This window comes from Mustela nivalis (genome assembly GCF_964662115.1).
Source record: "Mustela nivalis genome assembly, chromosome: 5".
NCBI classification, from domain to species: Eukaryota; Metazoa; Chordata; class Mammalia; order Carnivora; family Mustelidae; genus Mustela; species Mustela nivalis.
In genome coordinates, this window is record NC_139024.1 from 113565110 (window position 1) to 113580469 (window position 15360).

The window sequence follows — 15360 nt, forward strand, 5'->3', positions numbered from 1 at the left end:
CTTTCATGTTGCAGCACCCACCCATGTGCAGGGAGGAAGCCTCCACTCCAAGAAGAAAATGCACACTAGGTGCTATCCAGAGGCCAAGCCACCAACTTGAAAGTGAGAGCCTCAGAGGAGAAGCATTGGTATTACCTATGAGCTTATTAGAAATGCAAATTCACGGGCCTGTTCTTGAGGGCCTGACTCTGGCCATAAAATCATAAAAGGGTTAATAGATTCAAAATGATAGAGACAAAGGAAAGAACAAAAATAAAACCACTACCTATCAGCCTATTACCCACCCCACATATCAAGACATGAATGAACAGAATTAATCTTTCATATATTTGCTTAAATTTATGTGAGCAAAGATCGTTATGTCAACGGACAAAAAGGAAATTCATTTCTTTACTAGAATGGCACTACAAACTCACTTTTGCATCAAAATAAAACAAGACACAGAAAAAAAAGAATGTTGAGATGTATGGATACGTGCTTCTCTTGAACTTTAGTAGCAGAAGCAGGACCGTTTCTCACAATGCTCCTGAAAATACTTGTGCAACAGGATGCTCCGGTGTCTGGGGCTCTGACGCATGTGCCTTCAAGAATTCCTCAAGTTGTTTCATCTTCTCAGCTGAATAAGGAAAAATGCTTTCTGTTCCAGACTACTTCATCACTGAGGAGAGTATAGGGGAGGAGGGGAGGTCCTAGCAGTATCACTTCTCAGGTGGAGGTTCTGAATCTAAGGTGTGGAAATAGTGGTGAAACCAGGCTGCGTGGGCAGTGACAGGCCTGAATGTGTTAGATCTCAGTTTACTTTCCCAGGGTCCCACTTGGGACTCTTCTCACAAAGGGACGCCCAGGGGCTGCACACAGAACACTAGCGTTAGGAAACTGCAAAAAGTTTTGGTAAGGTAATAAAGGAAGAAAGCCTGGTACAGCCAGGTGGTTCACCCACATGTAGGACTTTAGAGACCCTCACCTCGGGCACGAAGTTTCTGGTGCCAGGATGCCAGGCTCAGGAGCACGCTCTTCACCCGATTTTGTACCCGGGGCCGTCCGAAGATGGTGATTTCAACTAAGTCCCCAGAGTTAACTATGTCCACCGTCAGCAGGACTTGGCTCATCCACTCCATTTCTGGAATTACGGCTCGGTCTGGGCCTACACAGAAAAAAAGAGACTCTGAGGGGAAGCATGGTCCAAGGTGAGTAGGAGCTAAATCTGAATGTTGGCCAGAGGAGGGAACAGCTGGAAGGTGGGCATCGTGGCGTCCAAGCTGCTCTGCCAACGCGGCAGAGACTGCTGAGAGTGGCTCTGCGGGGTCCCTCTCCTCTTGGACTGGAGGGGTCAGACCACCAGCACCAGGGGGGTGGCTCACCGAAGATCGAGTCAGCCAGCCACGCCTCCAAGTAAAACACCAGTGGGTCTCTCAGGTCCTGCACAGGAAACCACCACGGCCGGGTGCGAATCCGCGGTGCTGGAAGTGGTGACCTGAGCAGTCTGTTCAGGGACTGGGCGGGCGTCCATTTGTCCCCCTGGGCCTTAGCAGCACCTGCGTCGTCGACCATGCTAGGTCCAGCAGCCCAAGCAGAGCAAGGGCCAGGAAGCGCCCACGGAAGTCCAGGGAGGCGCGAAGGCTGTGCCCCCTTTTAGGGTTTCCGGCCAGCCCCGCCTCTTCCTGCGGCTCCTCGTCATGCGTTCCGGGTGAGCCGACCCAATGGACACCGGGAGACTTTCCTTGGTGGTGCGGGGAGCCAGCCCCCCGGGCTTCGACCCAGACCCAGACCCAGAGTTCATTTGCGTTTCGGCCCGCTCTCAGAAGCTCTCCGTGATCGTTTCCGCCGCGTCAGGTATCACTTAGCCTCAAAGGTCCCTGCGCCGGCGCACAGCTGATTGGCAGCGTGGTCTGAGTGGCGGCCTCGTTGACCGGGACTCACTTCCCCTGCCTGCGTTAAGCTTTCTGCGGTTCTGTCCAGAGGTAGGTAGGTGGATCCGGCCGAGGGCAGGCTCCTCGAATCTACAGCTTTCGCCCTTCTGCTCCCTGACGTCTCCCCACTCTCCTCCGCTCGGTTACTACTTCAAAATCCTTCAACCAAGTGTGTCGTGTTTTAAAATCTGGACATCGGAGGTGGTCCCTGTAGAACACGTAGGGACTATAGACGAATCCCCTTTATTTCCAACATCCTAAAACAACTAGTGTTGATGCATATTTCTTCCCAATGTTCTTAATTTTAACAAAAAATATAAATTATGAAAGATGTCACACCTTCAAAAAGTTGTGTAACCAGTATCTATGTAACAACCCCCACCACCGCGCCATTTAACAAGATGTTAACATTTTCCCACGTTTGCCTCACCTCTCTCTTCTTTAGAATAGCGCTTAAAGCATCTTTCCTTTCCCTCCCCACAGGAAATCATTGCCCTGAAGCTGGTGTGTATTATCCCATACTTTTTCTAGCGCATTTCTAGAAATCTTGTTTGGTAGTTGTTCTAGAATAGATAGAATATGCTGTGAAAATTTTTGTTCTTACTATTAGCTATGATATGTCTGTTTTAAAAATCCTTTCAATGGAAAATTTTGATCATTTACAAAAGGCTGATAGTATTAATGTCCTGAATTCTCTCATTCACATCAGCTGGGCTTCAAAGATTATCAGATAATCTCTATGAGTGGAGATATTGACTCTAACTTCAGTGGATATTTTTATTTCTTCAATTTAATTTTAAAAATTAATATATGTGCATTGTAAAAGAAAAGTTCTCCAGGATATAAAGTAATATATGAAAGTTCTCCCTTTCAGATATTCTCCCTCACTCTCTTACTAATCTTACTAATCTTACTAATCTTTTTCCAGTTGTATGTATTGTGAATGTCTTCAAGTTTAATTTTTTTTTCACATTAAGGTGTCTTTTGATAAGTGATATTTTTTATTTCAATATAGTCAAACTTGTAAGTCTTTCTAGTAAGTGCATTCTTCCTTAAGAAATCCTTCTCTGCCCTGAGATCTAAAGATAGTCACTATACTTTTTACTAAAAATGTTTACTAAGTTTTCTAAATATGTAAATCCTTGAATCATCTGGGGTTACTTTTTTTGAACTTGGGCATAAGAGATATAATTTCATCATTTCATAAATTAATAATTTTTTCCTTCAGTCATTCTCTAAAGGATGCATCTGAGCTGAAGCCACTTCAAATGATCTTGAAATTTTTCAGGCTCCTACTTATAGCATGAGTTAGCCACAAGGCTGGTTTGTAGTAATTAATTAGCAATACTAATTAATTAGTATTACTTAGGTAGTAATTAGATTAAGACATACTTGAGAAAGGCAAGACCTAAACATGTTCCTTTGCCATTCCCATCTAGATAGCAAAATTTATTTCTGATGTAGTTTTACTTTGGAAGTATAGCCATTAGGGGTAATGCAGAAACTCCATATTAAGTTTCCCACATCTAGCAAGCCTTGAGTTTTATTTCCTGACCTCATGGCAGCTTCAAACGGAATTTTTTGGCATTTAGCAGAATCTGCCAAGAAGAATCACTCTATCTTCTTAATTTAATTTTGACAGGGAGGGGGCATGATTTGAATAGTGCTCCAACATTTTCTAGCTCTGTGGCTGAGTGCAAGTTACTTAAGCTCTCTGCACTCTATAAAGAAAAAAATATCACCCAGAAGATGTCAGCAGACCACATGATTTCATTTTCTTTGCTTAGCCCTGGAAGAACTAGTCTGAGGAACTTTGGGTTCAGACAATAAAGTATGTGAGTGAACTGATTCTCAATGAAAAGCTTTGTTTCTTAACTTCATTTCTTGTCATTTTCAACTCTTAAGAAATCTCTGTACAATAAAAAATGTTACAAATAACAACATCAAAATATATAGATAGGAAAAATGGTTAAAATGGAGAAAATAAACTAGTAAAGAGATATTTAACAGATTACAAGCAAGGAGCAATCATGCAGAAAAAGAATACAATAAAACCCTAATAGTTCTGAATATAGGACATTTTCCTAATGTTTTCCTAATGTTTAGGAGCATTACAAACAGTAATTATATACTGGTTCCCTCAGATGGTTGGACAGATAGATGGATGGATGGATAGATAAGGACACTTTATATCACACTCCTAAATAGTCAAATAAAGTAAGAAACGAAAATCATGACTGATAGTCTGTTTAGAATATAAGAATAATTTACAAAGTCCATTTCAAAAACATGGAAAATGTATATTCAGAAAAATCTAGTTTTCAATCCCTTCTTGTTTATCCTGTCTTCTTCCCAATATAGTTAACTATTATCCATTTTTGGATTATCCTTCCATTGCACCAAATGTAGATACAAGTATCTACATTTTTACTTTTACTTCTTTGGGAATTTTTACTTTTACTTCTTTGTAATATTACATGTATTTTATTGTATTCCTTTCCCACCAATTTTTTATTTTGAAAAAAGTATGGGAAATGTATGAGAAAATTATAAATATAAGAAAATTATAATTATATAATTTATATATTTATATAATTTATATAATTATATAATTATAAGAAAATTATAAGAATATTAAATTTACATTCTGTACTTTTCAGTTTTACCAGTTAACATTTCTTTCATTTATTTTATCTCTACCTTCATATAGTTTTTCATGTTTATAAGTTGCAAACATCATGACACTCTATTCCAAGTATTTCAACAATATCTCCTAAGAACAAAGATATTCTCCTACATAACCATTTAAAATTCATCCAAAAAATATAACATTGATTCAACACTCTTTCTAATATATTGTCCAATTTCAATTCCCCAATTTTTCCAATAATGTACTTTATAGCTAATTTTTAAAAATCTACAGTCCAATCAAGGAGCATGCACTGCATTTACTTATGTCTCTATTCTCCTTTAATCTAGATTAAATCTCCTTTAATCTAGATTCACTCTCTGTTGTTTAATTTAATCTTTAATGACACTGACAGTTTAAAAATATTTTAAATTTTGTATTGTGGAAAATTCTAAACATACAGAAAATGTATCTGGCCATTGTTCACTTATATATTCAGTCTCTCAGTTCCCACTTTTGGCCATTCTCTCATTTTTGAGGTGTTGACAAGTTCAGGGAAAATGAGAGATCCAGATCTTCACTTTTTGGAGACCTTCTTTTGTCTTCATAATCAATTATATTGCAAGATCTTGCTGCCTTCTTTGTTCATGGATCATCTTAGAGATCATCTAGTGAGAGTGTGACTGTGTAGAAGCACAGGACTCTGGATAGAAGGTGTCAAAAGAAAATTCAGAGAACTTTACATGAGACAAATATTTTGAGTGGGAGACAAACTGTTGGGAAATAGGAAGACTTCCAAACCAAAAGTGACTTGAAGCTCAGTTTATAAAGCATAAATGAAAGCACCTTGTTTTGTGTTGTGATTGGCTCCTAGAAATACATTCCTTTTAGGATAGTAGTACCACGTAAGCTTACCTGTTTGTACCTGATTAGCTAGGAAGCTACAAGGTTATGTTGACATGAAAAAAGCTTAGGTTTTGTTTCAGGTCAGAGTCAGAATTTTAGGGAAATCAGAGTAGCTTTAAGTTTTGGTGACGCGCGACGATGAGTGTTTGATGCAGAGGTGTATTGAAACTGTGGCCTACTTTAACACATACAATAGAACAACATGAGGCTATTATGACAAAAACGAGAACAATAGGGTACCTGGGTGGCTCAGTGGGTTAAGCCTCTGCCTTTGGCTCAGGTCATGATCTCAGGGTCTTGGGATCAAGCCCCACGTAGGGCTCTCTGTTCAGCAGGGAGCCTGCTTTGCCCTCTCTGCCTGCTTGTGATCTCTGTCAAATAAATATATAAAATCTTTTTTTAAAAAAAGAACAATTAATCCCTGTAAAATACTTTGGAATCAGGAATCTTAACTGTCCCACCCAGGCCAAGAGAATGAATTCTGGAGACCATGAGCTTGTCTGGCTCACTCATGCAAAATTTCATGAAATGACTTTTTGCAGTTAGTGGTAACCTGGGGAATGAGGCTGTCAGGATCTCAGCTCAGCAGGGAGCGAGAACTGAGCGCCCAGGTGTTGGAGTAGCCAGTTAAAGCTACAAGCCAAAAAGGAAAGAGTTAAACCTTTAATCACTTATTGCAGTTGTATAAGCAAGAGGCAAAAAGCAGTGGAAGCGCTGCCTCTGTTCCATTTCCCTCACGGAATGTGGTCAGGTCCATAAACCTGGACATAGGTGTCTCACAGTTGAGGGAAAACAAAAAGCTCTGGCGGTTTTATGGATCCTGAGGTGGGTGGGGGCAGAGGAGGAAAGAAAGAAGGAGGGGCTCAGAGTGGGAAAGTAGTAGCTACTGAGTGAGAGTGATGAAAAATTTCTTCATGGTTTCCTCCTCCTTCCTCTCACTTCCCCTTCAACTCCTACAGAAAAAGACCTCTGACTGGGAATGTAAATATTCAAAAGAGCTTGATGGGTCTGGATGGGCCCGGAGTCCCTGACTACAACTCCCTGCAGAGACTGCGATGCACTGGCTGCACATTCTCAGGAAGGAATCTTATCAGTTGACTTCTTTTGATGGAATATATTCTCCTCTTCCTGGAAGGTAAATGTGTTGACAGTTCAGATGCCCAAAAATGTTTTTAAATTCTCCATCTGTCCATAGTTTGGTTGGGTTATATTCTGAATTTTCAATAATTTTCCTTTAAATATTTAAGGGAATTCTTTATTGTCTTCTGGCCTCTAACGTTGCAAGAGTACTGAGATGCCATTCTGATTTTCATTCCTTTTTTTTAGGACTATCTTTTAGAACAGGTTTAGGTCCACAGCAAAATTGAGCTGTGAGGGGCACCTGGGTGGCTCAGTGGGTTAAGCTGCTGCCTTCAGCTCAGGTCATGATCTCGGGGTCCTGGGCTCTCTGTTCAGCGGGAAGCCTGCTTCCTCCTCTCTCTCTGCCTGCCTCTCTGCCTGCTTGTGATCTCTCTCTGTCAAATAAATAAATAAATAAATAAATAAATAAATAAAGCTGTGAGTTCCCATATACCACCTTCCACCTTCACACAACACAGCCTCTCCACGAGCAACATTTTACCCCAGAGTGGTACATTTGTTAACAATCAGTGAACCCAAAAAAAAAAAAAAAAAAAAAAAAAAAAAACAATCAGTGAACCCACAGCGACATATCACCCAAAGTCCATGGTTTACATTAGTGTTCGCTCGTGTACATCCTATCATCCTATGGGTTTTAACAAAGTATAATAACCACCATTGCAATATTACACAGAATAGGTTCCCATATTTTGGACCTTTTTTTTTTTTTTTAGTCCTTTAGCGTTCTGATGAAGTGTAATTTTTTCGGTGTAATTTTCTTTTATCCATTGTGTTTACCAGTCAGTGTGCCTTCAATGTGTCTTCTCTCAGTTCTGGGAAAGTCTTTGAACTACTTTGAACTATTTTTTTTTTTTAAGATTTTATTTATTTGAGAGAGAGAAAGAGATCATGAACAGGGGAGGGGCAGAAGAGGGGCAAAAATAGACTCCTCACTCAGCATGGAGCGTAGTGCGTGTGGATGCCAGGACCCTGACATCTTCACCTGAGCCAGAGTCAGACACCTAGTGGACTGAGCCATGCAGGTACCCCTTTTTGAACTATTTCTTTGACAGTTTCCTCCTCAACATTTTCTCTTATTTTCTGAAATCTTTGTTAATTGATTGCAGCATTCCATAGTGGATCTATTAGACTCTTCCCATATTTTTCTTATACTTACTTTCCTACTTGATAACCCTCTTTTAGTCTTTGAATATTCCTTTTATAATGTTCTTATTTCATGAATTTAATGACTTTCAGATGATATTAATGCCTTTGCAAGTTTTCTTCTGTTTACTACATTGTTTCTGTTTTCAGATTTCTTTTTATCTTTTGTCTCTTAAGTTAGAGATTTTCTTGAAACATTGCTCATTATACATGGCTGTTCCTGTGTAAGAGTCAATCTCTTAAAAAAACCTGATTGGCAGCTTTGTAACTAGGGGTTTACTCAAGGGCTTTATTGTAAATTAAACTGTCTCAATAGTTTGTAAACTTTAGCTACAACAAAATCACCTGGAGGACAAGTTATAAAACACATTACTGCCCCACCACTAACTCCCAATCTCCAGAGTGGGGAGCTGTTCCTAAGGATTGCTCATCACTTAGGAAACTCAGTAGGCAAGTCTTTCCTTCTCAGTTTCAGGGTTTTGTGTTTGTGTTTTCTTGAACTAATCAGTTTCACAAGGGGAATTATCCACTTTTCTGCCTGGAAAGTGTAACCCTATGTCACAGGATCAGTTGAGCCAAATAGGGATGGAAGAGTTGTATTAATCTCCTCATTTGCTCTTGCACCTCTTTACCCTTATAGCATCTGTTGGCCCAGAGTGTAGAACCGTTCTGGATCTAGACCAATCTCAGACCTTCAGTCAGTGCCGGGAACAGAATGGTAGGAGGAGGAGCAGTCCTTCTGCCTCTTGTATAAACTTTGAATAGTTCTTCTACCCTCATCCTCACTTTGAGAGGTACTTTGTGCCTCTCATTTCTGAGGCAGACTGAGATTCTACAGAAAGATACACAACCTTTTTCAAGGCTTAGTTTATGGCTTTCTCTGGTCTTAACCAAATACCACACTTTGATCTGCTTTCTAACTTCCAGTAAAAATTTTTTTTCTTCCTTCATCCTGCCCATTCTTTATATTCTTATGCCTTTATGTCTTTTAATAATCTATTTACTATCATTTTAGAGTGATTTTGGCAGAGTGCATGATGAATGCTGTGTGTTTCAATCTGTCATTATTTTAGGTCTTTCACGTGTAGTATTTTTAATCTTCCTTCATCTTTCTTTTTTTTTTTTTTCTAAGAGAATCTTAAACAGGCTCCATGCCCACCACGAGGACTGAGTCAGGACCCAGTCTCACATCCCTGAGATCATGACCTGAACCAAAATCAAGACTCAGACGTTTAACTGACTGAGCCACACATGTGCTACATAAACTTCCCTCATACTTGTTGAATAGTCTGGGTATAGATATAAGATTTAAGTTTTAAATAATACCTAAAGTATATTTTACATATGAAGCTAATGATACATGTCCAGATTTGCACTCTAGAGTCCTATGCTAAATGCTTTCAGTCTTTAAAAATGAGAGGAAATAAATGAACCTTGAAGTGAACACATGCCTTTAGAAAAAGAATAACCCTCCAACTCCAGAACAAAGTAAAATAGGGCATTAATAACACGTGTAAATGAAATGTTAAATGGTTGAAATTTTTATTACATCAAGAGGAGAAGTAATATGAAATGAATATTGGGCATGAGAATTAAACATGAGATAGGAAAAGCCCCCAAAAGTGATACGCATATCACAAAGTCCTTAAGACTCCCCTAGGACAAGGCTACCAGAGGGCCTCTGTCAATTCTCTGCCTCATGCTTATTAGTTCTACTTAATCCCAGCTCTCCCTACTTTACATCTCTTCCCTTTCCTTCCAACTGTCTGCCCTGAAGTTTTCCAGTTACAGCATCCATGCAAAGATAACTGCCTTACAAAGACTATTTAACCAGCTTCCATAATGATGTCAGGTCAGATCCTGACAACAAAGGGGAAAATTTGTCATTACTAGCAGATGATATGATTGTTGAGAGAAATAAATAAATAAAACTAATGAAACTAATGAAAGAGTGTAGCAAGTTTATCAAATACAAGAACTACATATCAAAATCAAATGTGTACTGGTATACCAGCAGATAGTGATAAACAGAAAATATAACAACTTATATTCAAGAAAATTTCAAATAATCAGGGCATCTGGGTGGCTCAGTGGGTTGGGCCGCTGCCTTCGGCTCGGGTCATGATCTCAGGGTCCTGGGATTGAGTCCCGCATTGGGCTCTCTGCTCGGCGGGGAGTCTGCTTCCTCCTCTCTCTGTGCTTGCCTCTATGCCTACTTGTGATCTCTCTGTCAAATAAATAAATTTTTTAAATCTTTTTAAAAAATAAATAAATAAAAGAAAATTTAAAATAATAAAAAATAAAGCACCTAGTAATAAATCTAGACCTATATGAATAAAATGATAAAAGTTTACTTCAAGATATAAAAAAAGGACCTAAACAGAAAAAGAACTATATCATTCGAACATAATGACTGTCCAAAACCAGTCAAATTCTCCCAAATTCCAACAGATTTAGTCACTCTGAAAGCTGACATGGCATTACCTTATTATGCTGAAAACTGACATAGAAAGGGGAAGAACCAAGTATGTACACCACCTTTCTTGTAAAAGCTCTATTTCAGGATAATCAAGATAAGAAAAGTACTTTGTTTAGAACTCAAGCCAATAATAATGAATAAAAGGATAAAAGGTGGAATTAAATTATTATCATTCTGCAATCCCTGATGAGATAACAGACCAAAGCAATGATCATCAATGAACACAAAAACCATTAGATGAAAGACTGATGGAAAATTTCATAATAGGTGAATCAGTATGGTAACACTTGAACTCACTAATTAATTTTTATATTAGAAGTCTACAGACAACACATGCATCCTGATTTGCAACAGGAAGTAAAGAGCACCACATATAAAGTCTTCCTTTCAAAAATAAAATTGAAGCTAAAGCTATTCAAGCTTCTTGTTCTAACTACCAGTTTTTAGGAAACCTGGAGATGGAAGAAACAAGAATACAAGAATAGAATCAGCCAATGAACATGGGAGAATAATCTGGTTTTCTAGGTCATACACATGTTCTAAATTTTATTTTATTTTATTTTTAAAAAATATTTTATTTATTTATTTGACAGGCAGCAAGAGAGAAAACACAAGCAGGGGGAGTGGGAGAGGGAGAAGCAGGCGTCCTGCTGAGCAGGGCACCCCATGCAGGGCCCGATCCCAGGACCCTGGGATCATTACCTGAGCCAAAGGCAGGCACTTAACTTGACTGAGCAACCCAGGTGCCCAGTATGTTCTAAATTTTAAAAAGACTGAAGGAGAGCAATCAAATGTGATAGGTAGATCTTTAACATCTGGATTCAAATAAATTAACTGTACACATTTGGTATGATATATTAATGAACTAATGTTAATTTTATTAAACATGATAATGGCATTAAAGTTATGGATTATCCTCTACTCTATTACCAGTCTTGACTTTTCCATGACCCTCCCTTTAAAGCATAGTGTCCTGAAGAGCCCATCCTCTGGTTTTCTTCTTTCTCTTCCCACTTGGCTCCTAAGAATTCTTTTTTTTTTTTAAATAAACATATAATGTATTTTTATCCCCAGGGCTACAGGTCTGTGAATCACCAGGTTTACACACTTCACAGCACTCACCATAGCACATACCCTCCCCAATGTCCATAGCCCCACCCCCTCTCCCAAACCCCTCCCCCCAGCAACCCTCTGTTTGTTTTGTGAGATTAAGAGTCACTTATGGTTTGTCTCCCTCCTGATCCCATCTTGTTTCATTTATTCTTCTCCTAGACCCCAAACCTCCATGTTGCATCTCCACTTCCTCATATCAGGGAAATCATGTGATAGTTGTCTTTCTCCGATTGACTTATTTCACTAAGCATGATACCCTCTAGTTCCATCCATGTTATTGCAAATAGCAAGATTTAATTTCTTTTGATGGCTGCATAGTATTCCATTGTGTATATATACCACATCTTCTTTATCCATTCATCTGTTGATGGACATCTAGGATCTTTCCATAGTTTGGCTCTTGTAGACATTGCTGCTATAAACATTTGGGTGCATGTGCCCCTTCGGATCACTACGTTTGAATCTTTAGGCTAAATACCCAGTAGTGCAATTGCTGGGTCATAGGGTAATTCTGTTTACAACCTTTTGAGGAACCTTCATGCTGTTTTCCAGAGTGGCTGCACCAGCTTGCATTCCCAACAACAGTGTAGGAGGGTTCCCCTTTCTCTGCATCCTCGCCAGCATCTGTCATTTCCTGACTTGTTAATTTTAGCCATTCTGACTGGTGTGAGGTGATAGCTCATTGTGGTTTTGATTTGTATTTCCCTGATGCCGAGTGATATGGAGCACTTTTTCATGTGTCTGTTGGCCATCTGGATGTCTTCTTTGCAGAAATGTCTGTTCATGTCTTCAGCCCATTTCTTGATTGGATTATTTGTTCTTTGGGTGTTGAGTTTGTAAGTTCTTTATAGATTTTGGACACTAGCCCTTTTTCCAATAGGTCGTTTGCAAATATCTTTTCCCAGTCTGTCAGTTGTCTTTTGGTTTTGTTAACTGTTTCCTTTGCTGTGCAAAAGCTTTTGATCTTGATGAAATCCCAATAGTTCATTTTTGCCCTTGCTTCCCTTGCCTTTGGCAATGTTCCTAAGAAGATGTTGCTGTGGCTGAGATCAAAGAGGTTGCTGCCTGTGTTCTCCTCAAGGATTTTGATGGATTCCTTTCTCGCATTGAGGTCCTTCATCCATTTTGAGTCTATTTTCATGTGTGGTGTAAGGAAATGGTCCAATTTTATTTTTCTGCATGTGGCCGTCCAATTTTCCCAACATCATTTATTGAAGAGGCTGTCTTTTTTCCATTGGACATTCTTTCCTGCTTTGTCAAAGATTAGTTGACCATAGAGTTGAGGGTCTATTTCTGGGCTCTCTATTCTGTTCCATTGATCTATATGTCTGTTTTTGTGCCAGTACCATGCTGTCTTGATGATGCCAGCTTTGTAATACAGGTTGAAGTCCAAAATTGTGATGCCACCAACTTCGGCTTTCTTTTTCAATATTTCTTTGGCTGTTTGAGGTCTTTTCTCATTCCATATAAATTTTAGGATTATTTGTTCCATTTCTTTGGGAAAAATGGGTGGGATTTTGATAGGGATTGCATTAAATGTGTAGATTGCTTTAGGTAGCATAGACATTTTCACAATATTTGTTCTTCCAACCCAGGAGCATGGAACATTTTTCTATTTCTTTCTGTCTTCCTCAATTTCTTTCATGAGTACTTTATAGTTTTCTGGGTATAGATTTTTAGCCTCTTTGGTTAGGTTTATTCCTAGGTATCTTATAGTTTTGGGCGCAATTGTAAATGGGATTGACTCCTTAATTTCTCTTTCTTCTGTCTTGTTGTTGGTGTAGAGAAATGCAACTGATTTCTGTGCATTGATTTTATGTCCTGACACTTTACTCAATTCCTGTACAAGTTCTAGCAGTTTTGGAGTGGAGTCTTTTGGGTTTTTCACATATAGTATCATATCACCTGTGAAGAGTGATAGTTTGACTTCTTCTTTGCCAATTTGGATGCCTTTAATTTCTTTTTGTTGTCTGATTGCTGAGGCTAGGACTTCTAGTACTATGTTGAATAGCTGTGTTCCTGACCTTAGCAGAAAAGCTTTCAGTTTTTCTCCATTGAGAGTGATATTTGTGGTGGGTTTTTCATAGATGACTTTGATAATATTGAGGTATGTGCCCTCTATCCCTACACTTTGAAGAGTTTTGATCAGGAAGGGATGCTGTACTTTGTCAAATGCTTTTTCAGCATCTATTTAGAGTATGATATGGTTCTTGTTCTTTCTTTTATTAATGTATTGTATCACATTGATTAATTTGTGGATGCTGAACCAACCTTGCAGCCCTTGAATAAATCCCATTTGGTCATGGTGAATACTCCTTTTAATGTTCTTTTGGATCATATTGACTAGTATTCTTTTTTAAAGATTTATTTATTTATTTGACAGGCAGAGATCACAAGTAGGCAGAGAGGCAGCCAGAGGGGGGGGAGCAGGCTCCCCGCTGAGCAGAGAGCCGGATGTGGGGCTCGATCCCAGGACCCTGGGATCATGACCTCAGCCGAAGGCAGAGGCTTTAACCCACTGAGCCACCCAGGTGCCCCTATTGACTAGTATTTTGGTGAGAATTTTTGCATCTGTGTTCATCAAGGATATTGGTCTGTAATTTTCTCTTTTGATGGGGTCTTTGTCTGGTTTTGGAATCAAGGTAATGCTGGCCTCATAAAATGAGTTTGGAAGTTTTTCTTCCATTTCTATTTTTTGTTACAGTTTCAGGAGAATAGGAATTAGTTCTTCTTTAAATGTTTGATGGAATTCCCCTGGGAAGCTGTCTGGCCCAGGGCTTTTGTTTGTTTGGAGATTTTTAATGACTGTTTCAATCTCCTTACTGGTTATGGGTCTGCTCAGGTTTTCTATTTCTTCCTGGTTCAGTTGTGGTAGTTTATATGTCTCTAGGAATGCATCCATTTCTTCCAGATTGTCAAATTTGTTGGCGTAGAGTTGCTCATAGTATGTTCTTATAATTGTTTGTATTTCTTTGGTGTTAGTTGTGATCTCTCCTCTTTCATTCATGATTTTATTTTATTTTTTTTTTAAAGATTTTATTTATTTGTCAGAGAGAGAGAGAGGGAGAGAGAGTGAACACAGGCAGACGCAGAGGGAGAAGCAGACTCCCTGCCGAGCAAGGAGCCCGATGTGGGACTCGATCCCAGGATGCTGGGATCATGACCTGCACCAAAGGCAGCTGTTCAACCAACTGAGCCACCCAGGCGTCCCATTCATGATTTTATTTATTTGGGTCCTTTCTCTTTTCTTTCTGATAAGTCTGGCCAGGGGTTCATCAATCTTATTAATTCTTTCAAAGAACCAGCTTCTAGTTTCATTGATATGTTCTATTGTTTTTTTTGGTTTCTATTTCATTGATTTCTGCTCTGATCTTTATGATTTTTCTTCTTCTGCTGGGTTTAGGCTTTCTTTCTTGTTCTTTCTCCAGCTCCTTTAGGTGTAGGGTTAGGTTGTGTATTTGAGACTTTTCTTGTTTCTTGAGAAAGGCTTGTACTGCTATATATTTTCCTCTCAGGACTGCCTTTGCTGTGTCCCACAGATTTTGGACAATTGTCTTTTCATTATCATTTGTTCCCATGAGTTTTTTCAATTCTTCTTTAATTGCCTGGTTGACCCATTTATTCTTTAGAAGGATGCTGTTTAGTCTCCATGTTTTTGTGTTCTTTCCAAATTTCCTCTTGTGATTGATTTCTAGCTTCGGAGCATTGTGGTCTGGAAATATGCAGGGAATGATCCTAATTTTTTGATACTGGTTGAGACCTGATTTATGACCCAGGATGTGGTCTATTCTGGAGAATGTTCCATGTGCACTAGAGAAGAATGTGTATTCTGTTGCTTTGGGATGTAATGTTCTGAATATATCTGTGATGTCCATCTGGTCCAGTGTGTCATTCAAGGCCTTTATTTCCTTGTTGATCTTTTGCTTGGATGATCTGTCCATTTCAGTGAGGAGAGTGTTAAAGTCCCCTCCTATTATTGTATTATTGTTATGTGTTTCTTTGATTTTGTTATTAATTGGTTTATATAGTTTGATACTCCC

General features: G+C 39.0%; 2 protein-coding genes across 3 annotated transcripts in view; one reads left to right on the forward strand and one right to left on the reverse strand.

Moving 5' to 3' along the window:
* Positions 1-339: 339 nt before the first annotated feature.
* On the reverse strand, positions 340-1607 carry LOC309864359 (oocyte-expressed protein homolog). 2 transcript variants are annotated; one of them, XM_082729788.1, is made up of 3 exons: positions 1362-1607; positions 965-1144; positions 340-616 (listed from the first exon to the last, which is right to left on the reverse strand). In XM_082729788.1, the coding sequence occupies exons 1-3, from the start codon at positions 1549-1551 to the stop codon at positions 516-518; spliced, it is 471 nt and encodes a 156-aa protein (XP_082585914.1). In that variant the 5' UTR covers positions 1552-1607; the 3' UTR covers positions 340-515. The 2 variants fall into 2 exon arrangements, with proteins under 2 accessions (XP_082585914.1, XP_082585915.1); XM_082729789.1 differs by lacking the exon at positions 340-616 and adding an exon at positions 658-724.
* Positions 1608-1805: 198 nt separating this feature from the next.
* Positions 1806-15360, forward strand: part of DDX43 (DEAD-box helicase 43) — a 53402-nt gene continuing 39847 nt past the window's right edge. The window contains exon 1 of the mRNA XM_082729781.1: positions 1806-1961. The gene's annotated coding sequence lies outside the window, so the exon portion shown is untranslated. The remainder of the gene's footprint in view (positions 1962-15360) is intronic.

Bases quoted from the DNA above. Each gene is read 5' to 3' on its own strand.
- LOC309864359 (XM_082729788.1), bottom strand. From the start codon at position 1,551: ATGGTCGACGACGCAGGTGCTGCTAAGGCCCAGGGGGACAAATGGACG. The intron at 1,145-1,361 runs GTGAGCCACCCC...TTTTCTGTGTAG, and splicing joins GCTGGCTGACTCGATCTTCG to GCCCAGACCGAGCCGTAATT. The intron at 617-964 runs GTGAGGGTCTCT...TTCCTTATTCAG, and splicing joins CCAGAAACTTCGTGCCCGAG to CTGAGAAGATGAAACAACTT.